The 26,604-nt window shown below is 43.7% G+C and overlaps 1 protein-coding gene across 5 annotated transcripts in view; it reads right to left on the reverse strand.

Moving 5' to 3' along the window:
* TRIM55 (tripartite motif containing 55) overlaps positions 1 to 26,604 on the reverse strand; it is a 604,973-nt gene that overhangs the window by 66,544 nt on the left and 511,825 nt on the right. For 3 of the 5 annotated variants that reach the window (XM_085605521.1, XM_085605524.1, XM_085605522.1), the window contains one exon: positions 13,390 to 18,131. The exons of the other annotated variants lie outside the window; for them this stretch is intronic. In XM_085605521.1, coding sequence (XP_085461647.1) covers positions 18,121 to 18,131 — 11 coding nt within the window. In that variant the 3' untranslated portion in view covers positions 13,390 to 18,120. Of the gene's footprint in view, positions 1 to 13,389; positions 18,132 to 26,604 lie in introns of those variants that run through there. 5 annotated transcript variants of the gene reach the window in all.

Here is a 26,604-nt window from a genome sequence, read left to right on the forward strand (position 1 = left end):
GGTGTAATCAAGACTCAGTTCCAAATGTGTATCCTACTTGTCCACTGTGTATGCCAGGGGAGTACGTCAACGGGAAAGGAGTTACACGGGCCTGTGTTGCAGAGGCCGTGATGGTCCGAGGAGTCTGCCAAGGTCAGGGGTCTCAGGCTTGGAGCTTGCACCGGCACGTGGTGGGTCCTCTTTGACACATGCCGGTGTCGGCAGGTGAGCAGTGATGCCTGGATGCTCAGGGGCGGCCATAACGGATTAGGGGACCAGCGGCCCGGGGCACAGCAGGCGCACAGGATCCCAGGCAACACCACTCATGGCGTAGGCCTCGTGGCGGGGTGAGAGGCGCTGCCTGCCAGGGACATTGGGCATTCCGGAAGAGGACCATGCCCAGAGTTACGTGCCTTTTATTCACACCGCTACGCTGGCCTGGCGTACGCCGGGCCAGCCCACTCCGCTCACGCTTATGGGGGGACGTCACAAGCTAAATTTCTGCGATCTTCCCCACTGGCTGGGGTGACATGGTTGTGTCCACTGTCCACTACACTCCAAACACCAGCGGTGTGTGTCGACATGGATATGTGTGTGGTCTGCATACTGCAGTCTGGCCAGCACATCCACTGCACACTTGGCATTGTGTACATTCTAATTCATCAGTCCCTTGCCTCCTTCGCACAAGCCTGGTCCCCATCTCTGCCGACATTCTGCTATTGTGTGTCTGAGGTGCAATGCCGTTGATGGCTCATGTACATGGCTGGCCCAGGTTTCCACAGTGAGTTGTGCTGTCATGTCTGGTGGGTGTGCATGTTGTATGTGAGCTTGTGACGTGTGCTTTTCCTGTGTTGTGTGTTGCATGATTGTGGAGTTGAGGTGTGTGGTGTGTGCATTTGGTATTGGCCAACGGGCAGTGCATTTCCGTGGGTGCCATCCTGGTGGCGCAGGATGATGATGGACTGTAGGGAGGTGCGTGCATCATGCACACTGCCTGGGTGGTTTACGGCGGCGTTGGCGGAAATTCCCCGGTGGTCCACTATTGCCTACACATTGGTGGGATACCTGCGTTTTCTGTTGCGCTTATTGTGTACAGTGTTGCCAGGGGCCACTAGTAGGACATGTGTGCAGTCAATTGCCCCCTGACATGTGTGGGAAGCCAGCTGTGGCATACACGTCTTGCTTGGTCTCCGGCTGTTCCTGAGCAGTGTGTGGGAAGTATAGATAGTGGGATACCAAGCTGATGGTGTCATCCATGACCGTTGTGGGGGACTTGTATTGGCCTGGCTGTGTGACTCCCCCGTCTCAGGCGGATGTTGGTTGGAGGGTATCAGAGGCCAACACATGCAGCACGGCCATCAGCTTTGTCTGCCGTGGGATGTTGGTTGTCCGCTGTGTTGGTACCGTCAGCCTGTGGGCAATGGTGGTCAGGTTGCGGAGTAGTGTTGTCCCTTTGAGCATATAGTGGGCAATGACATTCTCTGGTGTTGGGTCTGTGAGGTTGGTGCATTTTCGGAGGGTCGCTGTCTTTGTCTGCGCTGCCTCAGTGTTGGTCCGGGGGGGGCGGTGGGTGTCCAGGGGGGTGGGGGTGGTCCCGGGGGTGGTTGCGGTGGGTGTTGGGGCCCTCTTGGATGTCCGGCACGCATGTTCAGTGGCTCCATGGCATCTGTTGTTCTTCAGGTGTGGCTCTGGGTTGGGCTCCCTTTTGTGGTGCAGGCTGCCGTCTGACTTCACACCAGGTCAGAGCACGTGTTAATTTTCTGCGCATTGTTGCATGTTTCGTGGTCTTTTCACTGATCTGGCTGGTCATTGAGAAAGTTGTGCTGTGGTGTTGTCGCTTCTTTTTGCACGGGAACGCCTGCTCTGCATCTCATTATCGATAGTTGCCGGGGTCATCTGTGGCAATGTTTTTTGCGGCTGCTATCACAGGTAAACTGGTGCTATGGACTGTTAGCACCTGCTTGTGAATGGGGTAATACATTTATCGCGACTTTGACTGTGATAAATTGCCTTTAACTCGGCGATAGCTCCTTGAGAATATGCCCCAAAGTGTCAGAAGCAGCAGCATCAGATCAACTATCATGTGCAATGCTGTTCTACACTTAAAATTGACCATTGTGCTGTGCCAAAACCCCTTTTATAACACCCCCTGTTAATGTATGAAAGAGGGATGGGCCAACGCAAAAACTATGGGTTTTGGTAGAAAGTCAAATATATATGGAATAAAGTACCTCTTGTTTTACATTATGAGGATACTGCAAGTCAGAGAGGAAATTCATGACCATATAGAGGAACAAGCCCAATGGCCGAGTCCCTTTATAATGTCATAGAACTCTGAGGTGACATGCACTATTCTTCTAATGTATGTACAGCAGAGGGTATTTTATGCCTTATAATACATGGTCACAACATCACCCATCCCACAAATTGCTTACATCGTTTGTGTTGTGCTCTTTCATGCACATTGCAGACAAGAAGAATAAACGCAGAACCTCCACTGTGAAGATTAACACACCAAAAAAGCATTTAGTGGTTTTGGCAAAAAATATTAGAACCAGTTTCATGGAAGTCAAATGGAAAAAATGCTGTATTGAAACATGCCTTTTCTGTAATGACCAGTAGCATGGAAAAAACACAAACATTGTGCCAGAAATATGTCCTTTCTCCTTAACGCAGACAAAAGAAAAGCCAATTTCCAATTTTCCTTATTTAAATTGTGTCTACAATAAGATCTGAGACCTGAGTTTCACACTAACAGTTGGCACTGGCTGTAGGCACTGTGAAATTCAGAACTCAACTGTAATTAGTTATGACAGCTGAGTGGCCACGTCATTTCCTTATCACACATAACTAGAAGTGGCACAAGTTACCTGTAATAAGGAAATTGGAGACTTTGTTTTATGTGGTGAATCAGAGGACCCCAAAGATTATACTACATTAGCATGACCTGGTTTGCCGAAAATCTGCCGGCGCAAACAAGGGATCAAATGTTATATAACCTGATATACTCACTTGTACATGTGTGCTTTACCCTAAAGCACACATTTTATTTGCCTGAACCCTCTGCTATTGTTTAAATCTAGGAATTTGTACTAGAGGATGCTCCTCCGGTACAAATCCTAAGATAGACACTGTTGACTTGCCCTTGCACAACAACATGACGCTTAGTGCCATGCAGAACAGCTAGATTTAGCACAACCACTGCATATGATGATGATGACCGGCAGGCTATTTTCTGCTGTTCACTCAAAGCAACAATGCAATTTTTACACAACACTCCCTTGCTTGAAGGACAGTGAATCTGGGCCTGACTGTCCTTCTGAGATCTAGTTGATGACCAGTAGAAAAATCTTTGATCCCACTTCATTCGATTGTATAGAATACACTTTTTACATTCTGCAACCAAACCACTGAGTAGGCCTGGGCAGAGCTCGTGGAGTACCGCTATGCAGAACTCCGCAAAGTGACAAAAAAACTCCGCGAAGCGGTGCGGAGTTCCGCTAGTGGCGAAGTGCGTTACCTTGTGCCATCTGCACATTTTTAGTACTGGGTGTTAGTCCTGTGCTGTAAAATCAGCGCGCACAGCATCTCCCTCAGCGCAAGAGGACACTGTTTCTTTCTGCCACTCGAGTAGAAGTTCTATTTGAGCGGCAGCTTCCTCAACGTGAACGGAAGGGTTCTCAACACGGGTGGTCGCGACCTTTTGTGACCTCCCACATTGAGAAATCTCAATGAGAAGGGGTCTCGCGTTGGATTTACCTTGCTCGCGCTGATCAACTTACTGTTGTTGAGCGAGGAAAAACCTCAACTCTGCGGAGCGGAGTTTTTCACAGCTCTGTAAGTTCAACGGAGTTCGGAGTGCAAAAAAGTCCGCAAACGGAGTAGAGTTCACCGCCCAGGCCTACCACTGAGGTGGTGGAGATGGATGGGACTGATCAACACTTAGGTGTGTCCTAGTAGACTCTAGCCCTGCATGCTAAGAAAAGATGTAGTGCATTCAGAAATAACACTGAGGACTTCTCCTGTATTGATTCTAAGCAGGATCCCCATGAGTTTTGTTAAGGTTAAGCCATCTTTTCATATCACCCTAAAAAAACTGGGGTAGTAATAAAACAATCCAGCAACAGAATCTGTGAGATAGTAGGAGTTGACTAGGATATCCCATGAGTTCTTGGACTGCTCCTATACATATGTAGGTATGTATGTGGTATTTGTACAGTGCAAACCTAATCAAAAAGACTGCAGATCACTACACATGTGCTCATGTACATAATTACAGTGTATTTTCAGTTTTCTACCCTGGAGAAGTTTACTGTACATACAGGTGTTGTGCAGGGAAGCCACTTCCTTTAATTGCAAGACATTCAGGAAAAGGTGTGGCCCTGGACACTATGCCACATATTGACGTGAGCGTGAGGATGGGGACCACTCAGATGCCTACAAAGATGGGTCAACTGTTTTACAGATGCCCACAATTCTGGGTCATCTGGCACCTGAAAGGTTCCAGAGCTAAAACATATCAGCTTTATTTTGGAATGTGTAAGTGCAGCTCATGGGGCAATTCCTACCCACTTGTGCTACATGATTGGCACTCACTGCATTTCTACTAGGACTTGGATAGTTCACTTCTACAACAGATTAAACACATTCAACAGGAACATCAAGCCCATTACACATCATGAATGTTTACAGTGCAATTGACAGTGTGTTTGTGTGTGCCTATGTCTCTCTTGCAGAGAGACCTGAGTGTGATCAGAAGGAGGCGGGGCATTATAGAAAACACGGATGGTCATCCATCTACCATGCATCTACTCATAGTGCACTTATGTGGTTGTTGTACTGTGTGCACTCAGAGTCTTTTGTGTTCTATCTAAACACAGTGAGTATGTTATGTGTTGTAGTCTCCTCTTGGATGTAACTTTAAGATCGGAATTTCATTTGTGTTAACATCCTGTGGTTATTGTGTTGTACGTGGATGTTTTGAACACCGGCAATTGATCGCTGACTGCTGGAGAGAGCACCACGTTTGAGAGATGGATGTTCAAATAAATTCTTTGTTTTCTACATGAGAGCTTCTGGTGACCATTTTACAACACAATTGTGATGAGGAGCTGTCAGTACAATGAGGAGAACTGCTGACTTCACTCTCAACACGTGGATGCTATGAATCTGTTTATCCTGCGATTCTCGGATACCAGTCACATTAAATAAGGCCCGATGTGAAATCTTACCTTGTACATGCTCCACTGCGAGCAGGCCGTGGATCTCTACGATTGAATCCAGGCTCCATGCATTCGCTGCGATGAATGATCGCATTTATTTACAGTGAGTCATAGTATTTTATAGCCGATAGTGGCTCCGCAAAGGATCAGTGCTGACTCCTCATACCCCGCATGCACGACATGCCCATCGTCAACCTCAGGAGAAATCAAGGGATTGTCTGGTGTAATTAGACACATCTCCTCCCAAGTTTGAGAGTTAACTCCCATGTGTTGTCCAATTGCAAGCTTTTGGACACGTCTCTTCATGAAGATTACAGGAAGAGCCATCATCTAACTTTCATCAAGCTATTGTGTGTTGGAAAGCTGCTCTTTAATAACCCCTAACATCAAATAATGGAAGTCTATTCTATAACAACCCATCACTCTTTTTGGAACAACCAGGAGTGCTACCCACTGAGAGGGAGGAATTGGTGGACATGTTTGATAATTACCTGGAGGCACTTGTTGGGCAGGATTTTTGGTCCAGTCCGTAAAAAAGCTATTCTCTTGAGCACTTGGGCAAGGAAGGGCAGCATGTTTTTAAATATTTATCTCCAACTGTGAACCATGAGGGACAACCAATAGAAGATGTGTACTGTGAAGCGAGATAGAGACTAGAGCTGAGATTTGCATAAAGTGTAAATGTAGTTACGAGGAGATACAAGACGTACACACAGCCACAGAGAACTGATGAATTTGTGGATGACTTTGTAACTAAGCTGTGGGAATTGTCAGTCTAATGTACATTTGGTACAATGACAGATGAAATGATAAGAGATCAACTCATTGTGCAATGCAGTCGCAGAAAGCTGCAGGAGAGTTTCTGAAAGACGCTATTGAAATAGCCAAAGTAGCGGAGAAATTGGAATATTGCATGTAAGAGACGGAATGAAGTGATGCTAAAGGTGGAAATTAGGTAACAGCTGTAGATAGAGTGGAAGAAGAGGTGGCAACAACCTCTAGATGGGGTTCAAAAGTAGGGAAGGGGGTTTGGAGAGGTGTGGCTCACTGGTTAGAGGCGGCAGACCCGTAAGCAGAGAATCGGCCTGGGACCAGGGTTCAATTCCCGACGCGGCAGGGTTGTGGACCAGGGTCAAAACAGACTCGATAATTCTCGCCTCGGTACCTACTCTAACCAGGAACACACTCGGCAACTCTGGGCATTAAGCTTGCCTCATCTCTACAACGGCCCCCCACAGACGCCGGGGATGCCTGGTTTCACCTTGGAGATACCCAGTAAGGGACCATCTCACAGGGAAAACCAGGACGGGTTCCCCAGCGGTCTTCAGCGCCAGGATACTCCGACAGGAGTGATAGTGCGCTTTACAAGTACACACACACAAATCCTCTAGCAGGGTATGCAACAGATGTGGCAGCAGTTATCATGCATCAGATGCAGTGAATTGCTTTGCCATCAGAAAGGAATGCAATGCAGCAATACCCTTTGTGGTTGGAGGGGCAAGTTCAGAGAGATTTTTGATCATAAGGGGGAGCTGAAAGTAGTGTGGCAAGAATTAACATACCGAAAGCGGAGCTCACCATTAAGAAGGTGGAAGTAATGGTAGACTCTGACCCGTTTAATACCATTTTACCTAAGAGTATGTTTTTGTCTGAATGGCCCTAAGTATGATTACTAACGGAGGGCCTCATAGGACATCTGGGCGGTTATAAAGTAGAACAAATAGATATCTTAGAGTGCATGCACACTGATATCGTGGTTAGAGGCAAACAAATAAAAGGTAAGGTGAGTATATCTGAGTCAGGACCTCCTATCTTAGGTTGGTTTAATTAGTATGATCTACATACTATCATCAATCTGCGTGCCCTTACTCAGGTGATGGAGGTAGAGGATACCACACTTGATGACATTCTGGAGGGAGTAAATGTGTTCAGAGAAGAGATGGGGGAGGTGAAAGTGTATGTACATGAGATAAAGTTGAAACAGGGAGCCACACCTGTACAGCATAGGTTTCGAAGGGTGCCCACTTTGGTGAGAGAATAGGCTAAAAAAAATGTTGGACGATAGGTTGAAGAGTGGAGTGATGGATCCCACTGAAACATCGGCTTGGGTTTCTCTAGTTATCATAACAGAGAAAGCTGATGGGAAATTGAGGTTCTGTGTGGACTTGAGGAGTCTTAATCAGAACATTGTTAGTGACAATTCTCCTCTGCCAAACATAAATGAGCTTATTGTGTTGCTTAAAGGAGGAAAGTTCTTTTCAAAATTAGTTCTCAGGCATGCCTATCACAAAATTTGTCTTCACAAGTGTTGCAAGCTCTTGACAGCATTCATAAATATGGAAGGCATTTACCAGTTTACCAGGATGCCATTTGATTTTTCATCCACGGTCAGTGTCTTCCAGAGAATGATGAGTGAGGTGTTCAGGTGTTTGAACAATGTCATATTTTTCCAAGATGATATACTGGTGTTTGGTGATAGTGTTGGAAGTCAAAAGATTGTGTTGAAACAGTAATTGGATAGACTATTTGACTCTGGTTTGACACTTTGGAAAGAGAAGTGTCTATTTTTGGTAAACGAAGTTGAGTATTTTGGACACACTGCCAGCTGAGGGGGTCAAACCAAAGAAGGATTTACTTGCAGCTATAAAGTTGGCACCCACCCCAGAAGATAAAGATCAACTCCAATCTTTTATTGGGCTGATTGAATACTATTCTAAATTTGTCAGGCATTTTGCAAGCAAAATTGAATGTTTGAAAATGCTAATGAGAATGGGGTAAATGTTTTGTGGGGTGAGGATCAACAAAAGAGTTTTGAAAATATTAAAGAAGAGGTCTGTAATGCTGGGATCCTGATTCCATTTGACATGAAAAGGAAACCGATTGTTACTGTGAATGCAAGTGTAGCTGACATTGGGGCAGTACTATCACCAATTTACGGCTCCTCGGACAAACCTGTTGCTTTTGCCTCATGCTCTCTGACTGTGACTAAGCATCACTACTCTGTAATTGATAGGGAGGCATTGGCTGCAGCCTGGGTGTAGAATATTTTAGGACGTATGTGTAGGGATTTCAAATTGTTCTCTGCACCAATTACAAGCCTCTGGTGAAAATCTTATCTCCAGGTGGAGTTGAAAAGGGTTCAGCAAGGCTTGCCAGATTCCCCTTGCACTTTCAGTAATGCAACTTCCCTACTGACTATATACCCGGGTTGAGAAATGTCGAAGTGGATTGCTTGTCTCGTATGCCATTGGATTGGAAGAGCTTGGCTGAGGAAGGTGTGATTCAGTGTGAAAAGGAAGGAGCAGTTGCAAGTGTGAAGGATGTAGTTGAATGGAGTGATGGTGCGCTTAGTGACTTGAAATGGTCTTGTGCGATGAGTAATCATGATGTGTTGTTATTATTTCTAGCTTGTATTGATAAGGGAGGAAAATAGGTTGTGATCTCTTGGATGTAACTTTAGGAATGGAATGTCATTTGTGTTGACATTCTGTGGTTATTGTGATGTTCGTCGATGTTCCACACACTGGCAGTTGATCTCTGACTGGTGGATGGAACACAACTTTTGAGAGTTGGATGTTCAATTAAACTCTGAGATGGTAAAGCGCAGCTACTCACCTGTGAGGCTCTCAAGGCACTAATGGGGGTGGCTCAGTTGAGTGCTGGGGTCATCCGAAAAGCCAGGTGTTGAGGTCCTTCCTGAACTGGGGCAGAGTGGGAGATTGCCAGATGTAGAGCGGGAGGGTGTTCCAGACTTTGGCTGCGAGGTATGAGAAGGACTTTCCTCCCATGCTAGACTTGCTGATATGCGGAACGTTGGCCAGAGAGAGCTGGACTAATCGGGGGAGTCCTTTGGGTGCGTGGAAGGCGAGGCGGCTGTTCAGGTATGCATGTCCGGTGTTGTGAAGGGGCTTGTATGCGTGGGTGAGGAGTTTGAAGATTATTCTTCCCTCGACTGGAAGCCAGTGGAGATCAAGGAGGTGATGGGTGATGTGGCTGCGACGGGGAATGCGAGGATCAGTCTGGCTGCGGCGTTCTGGACAGACTGCAGTTTGCGAAGGAGTTTCTTATTGATTGCAGTGTAGAAAGCGCTGCCGTAGTCCAGTCTGCTGCTGATGAGTGTGTGCATGACAGTTTTTCTGATTTTGGTTGGGATCCATCTGAAAGTCTTTAGAAGCAGGCTGAGGAGATGGCGTTGATCTGGCAGCTCATTGTGAGCAATGTGTCTAGTATGATGCCAAGGTTTAATGCGCAGTCCATCGAGGTTGCGGGATTTCCGAGGGCCACCAGGAGTCATTCCATGCGGAGAGGGTGGTGCCAAGGATGAGGACTTCTGTCTTTTCTGAGTTAAATTTCAGGCACTCCCATGGGATAATCTGATGATCCAACAATGCCTCTCTATTTGATCCTCTCTAAATATCCTGATTAAGTTGCACCTGCATTACTCAGCATCCCTGGAGTTCACTTTCTATTTTAGTACTAGATAGATGACGAAATAACAAAACATCAATGAGAAGGCACATTGATAGTTCAAAGCATGTCAATGACATGATATCTCCAGATTGACCCATCTATTTAGAATCACTGAAGGTCTACCTTCATGCAATTAAGTGACCTTGGTGTTGTAAGGTTGGTGCACATTTTACCTCCTTCTTTTTCTGTATGAATAGCTCACAAACCCTGCCCAGTTCTGTGTATGTGAGTAGCCACGTGGGAGGGAGTGCTTTGAGTGGCAGGGCTATCTTCTCATTAAATGAGACGGGCTCAATATTGAAAACTATGCTTGGGGACACCACCTCACATATGAAAAATCGTTTGACAGGAAGAACAATCAGTTTTTTCCTGATGAGCCAAGAACCAAGAGGAACGTACATCCCACACCTCTGACAATCTCATCATGTAGTTGTAGTTATGCAGGCTGTCTATCTTCTAAGGTAACATGCTACCATTCTCCTCCTGGCTTGGTTATTTGTGTTTCTGAGTTGGATTTCACTTTAGTATACATACAACTATAGAAAAAAAGAGATTCTTATGGCAAGACGAGCCAAGATAATGCTATGCATTAAGGCAGCAGGACATTAGATATTTCTGCTTTTTCAATATGCAATGCATAACTTTAGTACACAGTACACATTGTTATCCACTTTGAGCATTATTGATATCTCTCTTCTCACAGATACCTTCAACTGGTATGTTCTGTAACAACTGGTCAAATTCACCACTGCCTCAAAAACTGAACATCAATCAAGATGAACTCTGCAATTGTCAACCCATCACATGCCTCTCTTTGCACTCACTGGAGAATGCCACAAAGGAGTGTAGCTAATAGTCATTGTTCTTTACAATCTCTATCCCTGCTAATCTGGGGTTCATCCCGGCTGCAGTGCAGAGACTCCCATCTTCCAGATTGTAGGGCTGTTCTAGCGAATTGCACTCCCCGAGTCCAAGCAACCGGTTCCGATGCACCCGTATTGGTTCCTCGTACTCCCATTGAACTCTATGGGAGCCTGTATACTGAACGCGTACACAGGCTCCCATAGCAAAAAGGGGTGGCTGGGGAAAGCGTACACCCAGTGGTGCCCGCAACACTGTGCATGCATGGAAAGGGGGGACCCATGGGTACCCCCACGGAACCGATTCGGAGGGCCCCAAGTGAAAGAGGGCCCGCTACAGCCCCCTGAAGTCCGATTCCCACAGCTGTTTCATCTCGCTGAGACCAAGTCGATACGTCTGTCTGAATCGTGCATCAAACTCACTCGTTCGGAAGCCGGCTCCATTACGCAGCACGATTCGGCTGCGAACGAGTCGGACTGATAGGATGAGTTTCGAAAATGATTCGGTCGACACAGACGAGATTTTCACATCGTACTTGGTCGCTCAGAACAGGGGAAAATTCTGTCAGAAACAGAGACTCTGAATCAGATTTGCTCGTTCCAAAAACCCATCTGGAGGCCTTCCTTAGGAGATCGTAATCGGCCTCTTAGGCATATCTTAATCTCAACCCAACATAGACTCAGTTTATCCTCATAAACAGAGAGGCCCAACAATGTAAAATTAGATGACTTCTTCCTGCATCTTTCATCCTCTGCTAAATCCCCACATTTTTCATTGATTCCTTTCAGTCCTACAATGTCCATCTCAAGACAAAACTGAAACATGATTCCATCTTACATTACCGCACAAAACAAAGTTTTTCCTTGCTATAACTTTTTCATACAGATCACACCTGTTCTTCATGCTATGACAAGACAAATCACCAATAAAAACACAAACAAAATTTGAGAATATCACCGCTAGGTGTGCACAATCCCTGAATTTCTTTCTCTAAAAATTTCACAAAAACATACACAAAATTTAATGGCATCCACTTGCCAGTATCTCACTGAAAATTCAACACAAGGGCATATCTCACTTTTAAAAGTCACCAGAAAGACAAGCTGGAGACTAGTTAAGGAGAAAATGTGTTTCTGCTCAAACCAGTCTCCCATGGACAAAGTGTGCGAAATTTCGCAACCATGAAATCTTCAAAAAAATACGAAATTCTTATAATGAAAAATTTATGAATTTTGCAACATTTTGCAGATATGAAGAAAACTTTGCAAGAACCTATCGGCCTGACCCTGAAAAAATGGATTGGAACCATCTCTCTGCTTGAATCTACATCAAAGTCTTTTGTGTAATCTGCCTTTTACTTGAGAAAGCATGACAACTTTGCCTCTAACTTCGAAGTGATTGGTGGTACATGCATTAGTAGAAGCACATTCCTGGCTAGGCTGAAAATCTTTAAAACACACAAGAAAGCAAAGGTCAACTGTCTTTCTCTGCACAATGGACTGAATCTCGGGCAAAAAACTCACTATATACCTCAAACTTGCACCATCGCTTGGTGCAACTGAGAAAAGCTACCTACCTATTCATGTTCATACCAACCTAGATTGTACCATTTTGCTCTACTATCTTGCTAAACTGTTATGTTTTGTTTCTTATTTATTGTGTATTTTGACATATTTATTGTTCTGGGATCTCAATGTAAGTGCACCTTAATTTCTCTTTATTTTCATCTGTTGGCCATGTGTATTTTGTTACTATGTACTCTCCTCGGTTCCCACCTGGGACCTGGTTGATGTTTTATAAACACCCAACAAAATACTATAAAAAAATAAATGGCTGTATGGCTTTTATGTCTCTATGTTTTAATCTCTGGTTTCTGTCAGGGGAGTAGCAGCATTTACAATGGACTATCCCGAGATGAGGAACATTATTGCTGGGCCAGAGTTGGATGAGAGCACCAATGTTGTAGCCTCTCCTCTCTCCATGCAGGCATGGCTGCGCAGACATTGGCGGGCACATATTCTGCGTTGTATTATATTTAAGGTGTGTTTAGCTGTGTATGGTCTCTACATAAGCAAACATCATTTTGCGGATTGCTGCCTTTGTTTTGCTCATGCTCGTTCCCTATTTAAAAAAGACACGAAATCACTGCTTCTGGAGTCTGTGTAAACCCAGGGGTGTGTGTGCTAATGCTTGCGCCAGCCACAGAGCTCGGGCACTGCTGTGCAGTCGCCTAGAAGTGGGTGCAAACGGACGAACTGGCACAAATGCCCGAGCAGAGAGCAGGGAGAATTGAAAACGTTGTCAGCTGCCTGGAAGACTTTCCCAGATCCGACAGGAAGCAGCAGCTTCAGTGCTATGACTGGCGAGGCTTCCAGCTCTGATTTGCCTTTGTTAAAACAGACAGAACCGAATGAGCACAAATGCTTGACAACAACAAACAGTGGTAGTGAATTATGCAGTATGTGTAAGAGTCTAGCCTCGATTTAGAATGAGTCCTTCCTTAGAGTGGAAAGGACTAATCGGGAGACACCATTCCCGGCATGCATTTCTGGTGTATGTAGAGTGAGGTCGGGTACATTGGGGCATGACCAGTGGTAACATTTTTACCACCAATGGTTTCTGCATTTACCTTCCGGCAGCTAAAGGCAACCAGAGTCATTTACCAGTCACACATCCTGTAATGTCCAGAAATGTTTGTGTAGCTGTGAAGCTGGGGCATTTCATGTAATCAGATTCCTGAACTCTTTTCCCACTCTGCATTAGCAGCATATTCCAAAAGCCCCTACAATGGGCGAGCAGTCTTCATATCACCTTTGATTTACTTTTCGATGCATATTTTATCAATCAATCAACCAGACCACAGAAACATTGATTTTATTTTTTACCAGCAAATAGCCTTTGCTTCCAAACAAACAGCGTTTACAAAGTACAGAAGTTGTGAAGTAAAAATACAGGGCTTCTGGTCATTAATGGCTCTACAAAAATCCCACATTTCATTACATCACACAGATTTAAGTGAACAATCTTTGCACACTCATTAAAAATGCAGTCCTCCGGATGCTGTCTTTTTATCACTACCTATCGTTAGAAGGAAACAAATATTGCTTTAATAGGTGGATACATTCCTAACATGGTTTGTCGAAAATATGGTCAGACTGCATATATTTTGCTAGCTTGATCAGCGCCTAGATGTGCCTCATTTCACGTTTGAGTGAGGTGCTACATAATGGCCCTGATTTAATTTAGGAGTGCTTTTGCATATCCTGTGAGATGACCATATTCCACCAATATCCCCCCTCTTTCTCTCTGACTCTGTCCCATGGCTTTCAGCTCTCTCGGACTGTCTTCTCACTGACGTTTTATATGTCTTTTCATTCAGTTCAGTTATTTCCAGTGATGTGTTATTGAGATGACTCTTTAACATATCCTAACATTGTGATAGTTATCCTGTTTTCTTTATATCTACCCACTAGTGTTCTTCCTCTGATTCTTGTTCACATTTATTTACCGTCCCCGTTTCCTTTCCAATCATTGTCTGTTTCTTCACATCTCTCCAACTCTATTCTGTTCCAAGTCTCCACTCCATTCCTCTCTCTCTATCTCTCTCTCTCTCTCTCTCTCCCTCTCTCTCTCTCTTACTTTGCTCTCCATCAGTGTTAATATCTCTAACCCCCCTCCTTCCAAGTGGTCCTCTCATCTTCTCTCCAGCTCTTCTCTCAGTGACTGATCATCAATCCACCAGTCACTCGTTTCCTCTCCATTCTCACCCCACTGGTTTTCTTCCTCTCTGCCTACCAATTCTTTTCTCGTTTATCTCCCTGCTTGCATATACCACCCAATAGTAAAAGTCTAAAAAGGCTTTGATAAAGTGTCTCTCCAAACCGAATCACTTCAGTGAATGAGCTCACTTGACGAAGCAGGCACAGGGGCATTGTGACCTTCAACATTTTTTAAGCTGAACCCTGCTCAGAGGATATGACCAGGGTTTTCTGAAATAAAGATAAGGAGTGGTTTCAATGGTTGTTGAGATGTTTATCAGCATTTACCCAGCTAGTGAAGTGACTTCAGTGTTAGAGAGATGGAGTCCCAAGCGGCCAGTCTAGATACACAATTTCAGGTTACTTGAAACTGGATCATTAGCTATTTATAGTCAAAATGAGGTGGTCTTCTGAAAATTCTTTTGAGCCTATGAAAAGATGATTAAAACTAGACAGTTTGGGGATGTACTGTTTATATAGTCAGGGTGTTTAATGCCATTTTCTGATTAAAGGCTGCTCATGCTTTTGTTCTTAGTGCTGCGAGTATTTGAATAATGTAAGATGCCGGAAGGTGATTGTTAAGTGGGATTTTGGTGGTGCATTAGCACTGAAGGAGAGACGTTCTCATTTGGAATCATTCAGTCCCAGGGCTCTCAAAGCTATCATGGTTGCATGCCGGGCTGTAGGGTTGCTAGGACCTGCTGTTGGTTGAACCTGTGGGTGATCTGCAGGTGGACTTGTGAGTCACCATTTCATGAGTGGCAGACACGACATGGTGTCCTGGTATCCTGCAGGAGAAGGTGCAGATTAGTATTGAAGACTACTAGAGGCAGGGAAACTCATGAAGATCTAATGGGAGTCACAAGGAGAGGGAACTAAATGTAGTAAATTAATCCTGGTTATTAATTAGTTGGAAGAGGAAGATGCAGTCATGTTTGTTGCTAGACATGCAAGCAGAATCTTATAGTGTACACTCCAAATCAATGCTGCGATCTAGACCCACTCGTCGGTAATGCTCTGTGTCATCCACCGCTTCAAGCTTATTGCCCTAATTGATTCCATTGCCAGGGCGATAGCCAAGCTGAAGCTGGTGAGGAAGTTTGTAAAGTTGGGAAACTGCTTTGGTTAAGGTCTTGCATACGGTGTCGACTTTGGTAATGGATCTTTAAATACAAGTTATGATTTGGAAATGGAAAGTGGCAATGAATTGCATAAGAAGCTAGAAATGTTTATTTATTGATGGACTTACTCATGAAGTATATCCATGGCAGGGCTAACAACTCCATTCAATGAAGAGTTGGATTGTGTGTGTTCGTGTGTCTGTGCTCGTGAGAGAGTGAGAGACTGGGATTGAGCTATTGACTAGTTGCCTAAGTGGCTGATGTCTGGCATAGTTCTGATGGACTGGGATGTTCTACTGGGAGTTATTCCAGGCTCAGTTCCTTCATACTCAAAGGAATAAAGATGAGCAACTAGTAAACGTAGCGAGATGGCATTAAGGTGCGGCTCCTTTCTCTTTGTTTGAGGGATATCCAGAGCTGGCCACCGTCTAGAACTTGAACCTACAGGACAGTAAGATTGTAGGCCAGAGAGATATGGAAAATTCAGAAGGAAACAGTTACAGAGAGAGTGAAAGTGTGCACAAAAGCTAGGGAGAGAAGGGGACATAGAGAGAGAGAGAGGGACAGAGAGAGAGGCGGAGGCAAGAGAACACGAGAGGGTAAGATGGCAAGTGAAAGGACAGAAAAAGGTGTGTGTGAGTAACAGTGTGTTAGAGCGGATGAGAGAAAATGGTGTTATAATCTAAGTGAAAGAAACAGGGAAAGAGCATGCAAGTGATTTGGGAAGCAAGTAAGAGAGCGGGAAATAGAAGAGAGAAGGCGAGAGGCGGAGAAGGAGACAAATAGTGTATGTGTGTGAGAGAGATCTTAGAGAGTGAGAGCTTAATAGATATGGAAAGAGAGAGATGGCAAGCAACAGAAATAAAGGCAACATGATAAAAAGAGAGGAGAGCTATAGAGGATACATGAAAAAGAGAGCGAGAGAAAGGTGAAAAGAGGAATAGATAGCAGGCCATAGAGATAAAGTAAAAGAGGAATAGAGAGACAGAGAAAGAAAGAGCGATGGACAAACCAACATGACAAAGAAGGGAAGGGAGGATGGAAATCAAATGAATGGGATGGAGAAACAGAGAGAGTGCACATGTTTGTGTATGTGGGCGAGAAAGAAAATGAATGAAAGGAGAATAGAAGAAGAGAGGTAGAAAGAGAGCAAGACGATCAGATGGAGAAAGAACCACAGAGAAACAGATGCAGAGAAAGCATGTTAGAATAAGAGGAAAATAGATAAACTGTAAGGTTAGGAGATACATAAAGGAAAGAGAGACAGCAAGAGATAGCATGTTAGATGTTAGATGAAGCGAGACAAGAGAAATTATGAAGGAGGGACAGAGGAGAAAAATAAGAGAGAGAAAGACGGTAAATGGAGGACAGAATGGAGCCTGCACCTCTTACTAAGGTTAGGCAGGCAATATTTAACACCGAGAGGTGAGCATGTTTTCGAGATGGTGTCCAGTCTGGGGCACACCCAGGGGAATGAATGAGGGAATGAATGAGGCAGGGCATACAGGACAGCTTATAAACTCCTTGCAACCCCTAAATCAAACCCCTTTGCCTCCTGCTACTCTTAGCTTGCCTGCACAGCAGAGGACATTCCTGTCAGTTACCTATACACACAGTGGAAACAAATGCAACAAAACAAAGATGATAGACAAGATTTGGGCACCTAATGTCCAGTAAAAATGGATCCATCATGGTCCTGATGTTGACTTGAGGCTGTCTTGAGGTGGTGGTTGACCTGATGGTGGCCATTACCTTCATGATCTACCCTAGACGTGCTCACTTAGCGGTGTCTTCATTCTGGGCAGGACTTTTATCAGGCTTAATCATGAGTGTCTCTCTCTGATATCAGTGTCCCCAGTTCCTAGATGTGCCCATGTGTGATCAAAGTGCAGAGAAGTTAGCATTTTCTTGCTGACTATGAAGCCTTTTATATAACTTCTCCTTTGAAAAACCGTGTGCACCGAAGTTATAAGGCTGAAGTTAAACAAGGCAAGCTATAATACACGTCATCCGTTTTGCATTGTGTCACTCAAATGTATTATTGGTCTTATCTTTCGTTTGACAAATTGTCTTACAGCCAAGTTATCTTGTTTAAATTAAAGCTGAACATTATTTCTACCTGATGTTTTTCTTAGGTATATAGAGGATGCAATAAAATAAGCTAGACCCACTTTAGGACAAAATTACGATATTATTGTAATATGCGTGAACAATACCGGAATCTACATGGCCTAGGGATAGATATGGCCAAACGTTAAAGGACCAAGGGCCATGTCCAGACAGCCAGACACAATTGAGCATGAACGGAGGTTCATTAGAGGAAAGATCAATGTAAAACAATGACTTGTGTCCGGGGCGAGTGGTCTGATGAGGAGAATGTCTCCTTCAACAATTTATAAAGTAGGAATAACAGGTTGGCTTTGATTCTGCAATAAACACTCAAGAAGGGATATGGTGTCGACACTCGGTGGGACGGAACTAGAGTTTGATAATGTGGTCAGGTGGATGGTTGTTTCCTTCCTGGTAATTCTGAATGTTAATTCGGTATTGCCATGCCATTGACTTGCATGTGTTGATTCTCGGGTGACAAGGTGGCACATTTTACTGTTCTGTTGGTTGCCTTGTCACTTAAACCTTCAAAGACGCATTGTAGGTCAACCCCTGATGATCCTAAGGCGCTGTCTATGATGAGAGGATTAAGGCGACATCTCACCAGGATTCTGTAGTGTGGAAAAAATGAAATAAAATGTATTAAAAGAGGTTTAGTTGTATAAACACATCCTATGCTCTCTTTCATTGATCCTCAATGTCCTCATGGGTCAAAGGAGTGACGGCTGGGAGATCCCAATTAGCCCCAATTATTTTTAGCTTGTTGTTGCAAATGCCTGTAAATGTTTAATTCCCCGTGATGTTTTAGTTTATTTCTACAGTTTCCAAGACCCCGCGACCCCAATCCCTGAGGATAGCGGATCTATTCTTCACACACAGCTGGGTCTGCATCACTGCTAGAAGCTCTTCATACACATCCTTTGTAGTAAAGAGCTTGGAATTTGTGCAAAAGGTCTCTAGGGTCCAGAAGCCGTTGTAGGGATTCAACACCCGTGCCCCGTACGCTTCCTTTCCTTACCACATGGGAGAGGATATCCCTACGAAGGAGTGTGAATTGATCTTGCTTTTTGCAAGCATCTTGCATTGATAATTGAGCTGCTGAAGCTTTAACAGAAAAGCAATGCTTACTATTTGTCACTGTTACTGTGGTGGTTGAGGGGTTAAACTCCCGGAGATGCGTCCACAAAATATTCCTGTTTCTTTAAACTCTAAGTGGTTCCCCCACAACCTAAGCCCTGTACTCCCTTTTTGTGCCTCCAAAGTCATAATGTCCTCACTGTTAAAACCAACTTACAGACACCTTTGACTGGTGCAACAACGAAGCACATGAGCCTTAGCACCATTTCTGCTTGTTTCCTAACGAGATGTAGCAAACCGATTTTGCTTAATACCATATTAGTGAAACTTTTTTGCCACACAGAGAAAATAGAGAATTGCAAAAAAACATACAACTCCTATTTTACCCAATAAGCAGTGCTAAACAGGGTTGGGCATAACTTGCATTAATTGCTCTCTGGCATAGTTGCACAAAAATACAGCAAAAATATGTGTGATTATTCAGAATTACTCAAGGGGTGAAACCCAGCATTTAGTGCTATTAGCGCAAAATGCACCCTCATGTCCAAAATGGACCAGAGGACGCGTTTTGAGCTAAGAGAATAGCGAGCTAAGAAAATATCTCTAAATGCAACAGAACACGAACAGCAGACGCCAGCAACCATCTGCGCTCCCTAAGTGTGTTGTTCCTGTGCTCCTGCAGTAGTATTTTTGTTCCAAACTACAAATAAGTATGGGAATGGGCATAATCGTACATTTTCAGTAATTTCACATGAAAAGAGTAACACAAAATCACTCTGATTACTCCGATTTGTCCATAGTAATAAAAATGTCACCCAGACCTAGATGTCGCGTCTGTGAATGTGTGTGTAATACTATCTCCACAGCTGTCCAGCATGTGCAACTCTCTAGAAAGATACTTCAAATTGTATGCTACAACTACAAAATAGTCATTATGCACATATGCGGTAGCAATCAAGGTTCAGGTAGAAACAGTGGGCAGTAAGATAGCATAGACAAAGCAAATATAAAGATACACAATAATGCGCAAATTCCAATAGAGCGATACACTAACACATACCAACATGTCATCACCCATGCACACAGATCAACTCATGCACACAGACAGCTACACAAACCCATGCAGCAACCCATGCGCACATAGATTAAATCATGCGGCATACATTCAAGCAAGAGTGTTCATACAGACAGCCTACAGAGGCATAAAAACTCACAGAAAGCACACAATAGGGTACACTTTCAGTCAAAGACAAAACACCCAGGCTCACAATCACACAAATATGGATGTATGAGAGCGTGGGTGTTTAGATGAATGGATGCATGCATGCGGAGGAGTAGATCAGGGGATGGTGTGTGGGGGAACAGGTCAATGGATGGGCATAGGGAGAGTATGGGTAGACAGAGAGAGGCATGGATGGTTTGCCAGCTAAGCGTGAGTGCATATCCTGAGGGAAGCACAATGCCTAGGTGTTTGGTACATTGATGGATGAAAGAATGGAAGTGGCTAGATGGATTGGTGAATGAATTGATGTGGCTGGATGGTTTGGTGAGCATTTAGATATGGGTGGGTGAATGAATGTGTATGGTTTAATTAATTGGATGAATAAATGGGTGAAGGTGAAGGAGGGTAGATCCCTGCCAGCCCACGCCATCTTCAAAACCAGCTGCATTATTGTCAAACTATCTCTGTCATGCATTCATTATTTGACCCTGGCTACACAGAACCAAGCTTGCCCCTCAGACACGAGTAGAGACTAATAGCACATATTGTTCCCCATACCAACGTGCACAAACAGAGCATGTGCTCTATCTGCATAAGGTTTCACCATCAGCAAATTGATGGAGTAAACACCCATACATTCTGCACCCACGTTAATCCTGTTTAGGGTCAAACAGGAGTTTTATATGCAGAGAACACTATTTCCCCAGGACAAAATTCCTGCAGTATTTCAAGATTTAATACATGGAAAGTGAAATTTCTTCGGAAATCAGTATTTGTGCATCAAATTCCATGTGTTCCCTAATTCTGAGCTCTTTTCTCTGTACAACTTTCACCAGATTTTTCCTGGTGAAAACTGTGAGATGAAAAGAGTTCACAAATGTGGCTTCCCCACGCAACTTGTAATCCTGATTCTAGTTTCTGCACCTTTAGGGATTTATGAGTTTCTTGTAATAGGGCTTTTCCTGGTTACTTGCTTGTGCTTACAAAGCTTAGAGCTCCCTCCTTAGTACGAAACAATTACTTTTAACATACTACTTCAAAGATCTGGGGCATAGTATCGAAACGAATCAGACGCAATATTATTTATACCATATTTTCCTAGGTAATACCTTATCATTTCCCTGGAGCATGGAACAATGTGAAAGTGAATGTATCCATGGGGATGCCTACAAGAGTGCTTAGTGGTGACTAGGATTTTATCAGCAGTAGCTTCTCTGTCACTTCATGAAAGAAAGACGGATTGCAATAGAGGTTGAATGAGAGGTTGTGAATTTGGTACTCATGCTAGTTATCTAAACCTCCAACTATAACACACTGTTAGGGGTGAATATATTGCTACTTCGGATTGGTATTGTACTATCCCTCATGATTATTTGGGAATGGCATTCCTAAGCAGGATAGGGCAGGTGGACGTTGCAGGGATAATTGTGAACAATTGATAGGGCAAATTGATTGCTCATGTCGCACAGTATTTGTTATAACATTTTTTAAATATAAATGGAATGATTTTTATTTGTTTTGTATAACTATATCATTAAAATGTATCTGTGTGATTTTCACACAGGGTACACATGTAGGTTCTGTGCGTTGGTATTCCTGATCCCAAACCTAATGTGTTTGATCAGAACCTTTCAAAGAATAAAAAAAACAGCTACCTGACAAAGGGCCCCATTTCATGAAGATAACCTTCAACAATCAGCCAGGTTGTTACATTCAGGCACACACACACACACAGCACCCCCCCAATAGAATGTGGAAGCAAGATAATTGCAGACTTGACTCTCTCCACGTTCTATCATGTATACCTTAAAATATTTTTTGTATACTATTTATGTTCTCCGTGTATCTTGTTGGAAATTCTGTGACACTCCTTAGGCATTGGGTCAGCTCCACTTCTTATGTAATGATACTTAGAGTATTGAGTGTCAGTTTTCCTGTTATCCCTTTCTTTATATAAGTTCTGATTTCCTCTTTGGAGTGAAGACTCCTATGTAGCCCAATAAAGTCCAACCCCCTTTTGTATGTTTTGCTGTATTTTATTTATTCATTCTGCATGATACTCCACAAACAACATATTTGCAGATTATTGTTTCTGATGATCCTTAGAAGTTATATTGTTTTGTTAGCCAACACGTGTTTCACCCCATGTGGTGCCTGTAAGGCTGGGGATTTTCAAGGCTAAAAAGATCAAGATATATTTTGTTAAAGTTAAGTGAATTGGATCCGTGCTCTTGTTTACAAAAGGAATGAAGGGGAAGAAAGGGAGAAATAGAGTGCTAATAGCTCTCATTCTATGGTCCTACTCAAAAGCAAAAGTAAAAGAAAGTTTTTAAAAAATAGAGAAAAATTATTTGTGATTTTTGTTATTATTGAGGCCTCAAATGACTGTGTTCTATTTAATTTATTCAAAATGTGCTCAAATCAGGGTGGGGTGAAGCCAGAGAAGAGCTATGTTCACTCTTGTAAACGTACAGTATTAGATTTCAGACCAAAGTGGCAATTCCTTACAATATAGCTTAATTACATACTCTGGCACAAAACAAAAGGTTGTCCAAGTATTTGGTTTTTCCTTTTATATACGATTATGATACAAATACCAGGTCCTATGTTGCGTCTTTTGGCTTTCACAGTCTGTGGAAAGAGTGTGATGAGGTAGGTATAAGTCTTTGAGAATATGTTTACTTATTAGAGGCAGCGAGTTTAAATGTAACTTAGGCTCTGTATGAAACTCGAGAATAGCAAGCGATACTATTTTTGCCTTTATGCAAAGCTTGGGATTTTTGTGGCAAGTCACGCCACTAGGCAAGGTTGGGGGAGCCCAATTGCCATGGCTGAAAGCTCTTGCTTTAGTGATGCGGCGTGAAAAAACATATGCATGTTTGCAGCACCCAAGAAAATGGTGACGTAGGTACAGTAGCTTAAGAATGCTGTTTTTAAACTGGATTTTGCACTAGTCATGTAAACAAAGACTATGTAGGGTATGTTGGTGCAAAGCGCAACCTTACTCGAGTATCGAGCATTACTATTGTTACTGTAGCGTGAGGAGTGGTTTATCAAACATTAGTGATGTTTGCGCTCAAGTCATTTAAACAAAGACTTTAGGCCAGATGACTTAGGTATACAGCTTTAGCATCGGTACGGTAGCATGATAGATGGTTTATTGAATATTAGGAGTACACGAGCTATAAGACGCCACCTCAGCAGGGCTGGCTCAGGGGGCAAGATCTGACCTGGTGAAGAAGAATGAAGAAGCACATAATATTGGCTAAACCAGGTCGAGGTTGGTAAAATATTTGCTGTGGCAAAGGCAAATAAAAAACCAATTATGTGAATTATTGGCCTAACTTAGGTTTCTCGAAAGAGCGCCTGTGATCTCTGCGGTCCTGATGTGGTTGTCTGCGCAGTCCGTCGGTCAAACCCATGTTTGTCATTCACCGGGTGCCCCATTTTTAAAAGATGAAGAAACTCCCAGTCCTATTTTGATGACGATGCCCCTCGCATCAACCAGGCTTACTATATGTGAGAGTTTGTGCCATCTTTGAATCAATCAGTTAGTCAGGTTTTTCATAAGCCATACGATTAGAGTTTGATAAATGCAAAGGTATTAAAACAAGGTGAAGTACACCGGGGTGAAATCGCCATCTATTTGTTTTTTACCAAGTCTAATGCTAAGTTTGAGTGGATTCACCATCTATTTATTGTTTATTTTTAAGGAGCTCCTCATGCTGGATGTAAGTGAATGGTTTAAATTTAAACATTTGAAAATGCCATATTATACTATATATGTAAAAGGAATTCGTTTGTAAAAGTGATAACCATATCAGTTCACTTATCTTGTTAAAGATGTGTATATTTTTTTAATAATCGTTATTGAAATTTCAACAAGTAATATCCCTACACCACAGATATTATAAAGACAAATGCAGAACATCCCTGCCCCACCCGACCCACCCTTGCTCTACCCTTACCGTACCAATCTTAGTTAACAGAATAAGAAATTGGCTTTTGAGAACAGTCTGCATTCAAACACACACTGTCAAGAAGATGAAAATTTTCTATCATATACCGTTTAGGGTCTTAGGCACCAAACATATCTGCTGAGGACAGACATCCTGATATCTCATCGCACTACACAATTTCCAAAACCCAGATATCAACAGTCTAGGGTGGTCTACTATGGGTGGTCTAGTATTAGAGGGATCAAGTAAGTCTGCCAGCATGGCAGCCCATGCCTGTAAATCATCCACCAGCTTTACTTCCTTTCTACATTTACACATTCCTCCCTCCTCAGACACTGCCCATTCAGCCACATCTGTCGCCCAAACTCGCACCTCAGGAAGGGTAGGGATGAGCCAGTGAATGGCAATTCATCCTTTTGCCAGGAATAGCCCTAGCACAAGGAATTTCCTGCTCAGGGTCTTTTTTTGCGTATAGGTAGCAAACCCAGAAGACCATGCTTAGGTTCCTTTGGGACCACCCAACCCTTTGCCGTATGCAGCTGGTCCATCACAGTCAGCCAGTATGTGTGTAATGCCTGACATTCCGAGACCATATGCAGGAAAACTGCTTGTTCTGTAGAGCTAGGGGGCAAGCAGAGGCCCTTCCCGGGTATATTATGTGTAATATAGCCGGGGCCAAGTATACTTGGTGAATGACATTATACTGAATCAATTTAAAGCTTGTGTTATATGTGGTCTTTTGTACCACCACATGCACTGAGTCCCACTCCCTCTCCGATATTTTATCTCCCAGCACAGCCTGCCATTTATACTGTATTGGTAATGGTCCATTTAGAACATCCTCTCAGGGTGCTCTATATAAAAAGGAGATCAATCTCTGCTTCCCATCATATTCAACAATGTGTAGTAGACTCCTGAGGAGCCTTGGGGAATGAGGGCCATATGCCACGAGCATTGACCGCCAACTTGGCAAATTGCAAGAATTGCCCCTGACCAAGTTGAAAAGTTTCCACGGCATTCTGAAGCATTATAAATCTATTGTTTGGTTACACATCCTGGAGAGTGGTACAGCCTCCCATACGCCAACAGTCCATCGCCATTGTCTGTGTTATTTGATGGAAGGGCTGTAGGGACCCTATAGACATGTCTGGTGCATATGGGGCGCACTTGAGCACTCAACAAACCGCCCATTTCCATCCCCTACAAACCTGACCAATCACATAAGGATATGCTTTAGGGACATGTGCCCACAACATGAGGAGCTCCGGAAGCGGTGTGTCCCCATGGGTAGCGTGAAGTAAACATTTTTCCTAGTTGTCCCCCTTGTCAAGCCAGTGCACTGCATGTTGTAGTAAAGCTGCAAGATAATATAGTTCCAGATCAGGCAGCTCTCCCCCCTTCGCTGCCAATGTCATTTCAGGGTGGACAAACGCACTCTCTTCCTCCGAGACGCACAAAGTATCTCAATAATATGTCTGTCGAGTTCCAGAAGGTATCTCCTGGGGATGTCAAATACCGCACCCTGAAACACGTACAGGCAACGGGTTAAGAACATCATTTTTGCTAGTGCCACCTTACCCATTAAAGACAAGTGTAGCGTATTGCAAGATGCAATTAAGGGCCGGAGACCATCCATAACTCTCCCTATATTTAGGAATAGAAATGTCTCTGCCTTTCTTGAAATGTGTATACCAAGAAATCGTATGCCCACTGTCTCCCAAGGAAGCGATAAATGGGGGAGCTGGTTACTCCGGGCCTCTTCCGGGACACTCACAGGAAGCAATTTAGATTTGGCAGGATTAACATGAAGCCCACAAAGAAACTCAAACTCCTTCAATGTTGCGAGTAAGTTAGGGACAGAGTACTCCAGTTGCCACAAGTATACCAATGTATCATATAAAAAAACACGTGTGCTCTCCCCTATGGTTACTCACCAGCCGCACTCCACCGAGCCCAACTGAGCCGCCAGCAGTTCAACCACCAGAGCAAATAGTAACGGGGACAAGAGGCACCCCTGTCTGGTCCCCCTTTAAAGATTAAATTAGGGCAACACTGTTCTGCCGACCTTGACCCTCGCCACTGGTTCCTTGTAAAGCTGCAGCACCTATTTAATAAACCCCTCCCCAGTCTAAATGTGGCATAAATAGTCCCATGATAGGGAGTCAAAGCCACAGTTCGGGTGCATGCAGTAGCAAAGACAACCGTCTTACGTTGCACAAGGTGTTTCTGTGAGGGATAAAGCCGCACTGGTCCTTGTGCACCAATGCTCTCATGTGGTTCAGTAATCTTGTGGCCAGAAGTCTGCTGAGAATCTTAGCATCCACGTTAAGCATGGCTTAGGGGAGATGCGAGGAGACCTCTCTAGCATCCATGTTGGGTTTAGGGATCATAACTATGATCACCTCTCTCATTGAGTCCAACAGTCTCCCCCTCTGTAATGCCTTCTGATACACCACCAGCAAACACTCTGCGAGGTGGTTAGCTTTTTTCTGCTAGACCTCTGCTGGAGATGTGTAATGTTACAACGCGATCATTTAGATCGCGGAACATTACATCGCTGTTTTTTCAACGGAAGTCGTTACAACGACTTGCGCTGTAGGGCGCTGGACATAGGAATAGTATGATTTACTATTCCAACTCCAGCCTACGTACAGTAGGGAATGTGTTGGAATAGTAAATCACACTATTCCTTAGTCTATAGCGCCATCCAACGACTTGCGTTGTAAAAGCAGCGATGTAAATGTATTGCGGTGTTTTGACCGCGTTGTTAAGGTCGTTTTCCCTCTGCTGGTAGCCCATTACCTCCAGGGGCTTAAGAGGTTCGAA

The sequence above is a fragment of the Triturus cristatus genome, chromosome 5_1 (genome assembly GCF_964204655.1).
Source record: "Triturus cristatus chromosome 5_1, aTriCri1.1, whole genome shotgun sequence".
Taxonomy (NCBI): Eukaryota; Metazoa; Chordata; class Amphibia; order Caudata; family Salamandridae; genus Triturus; species Triturus cristatus.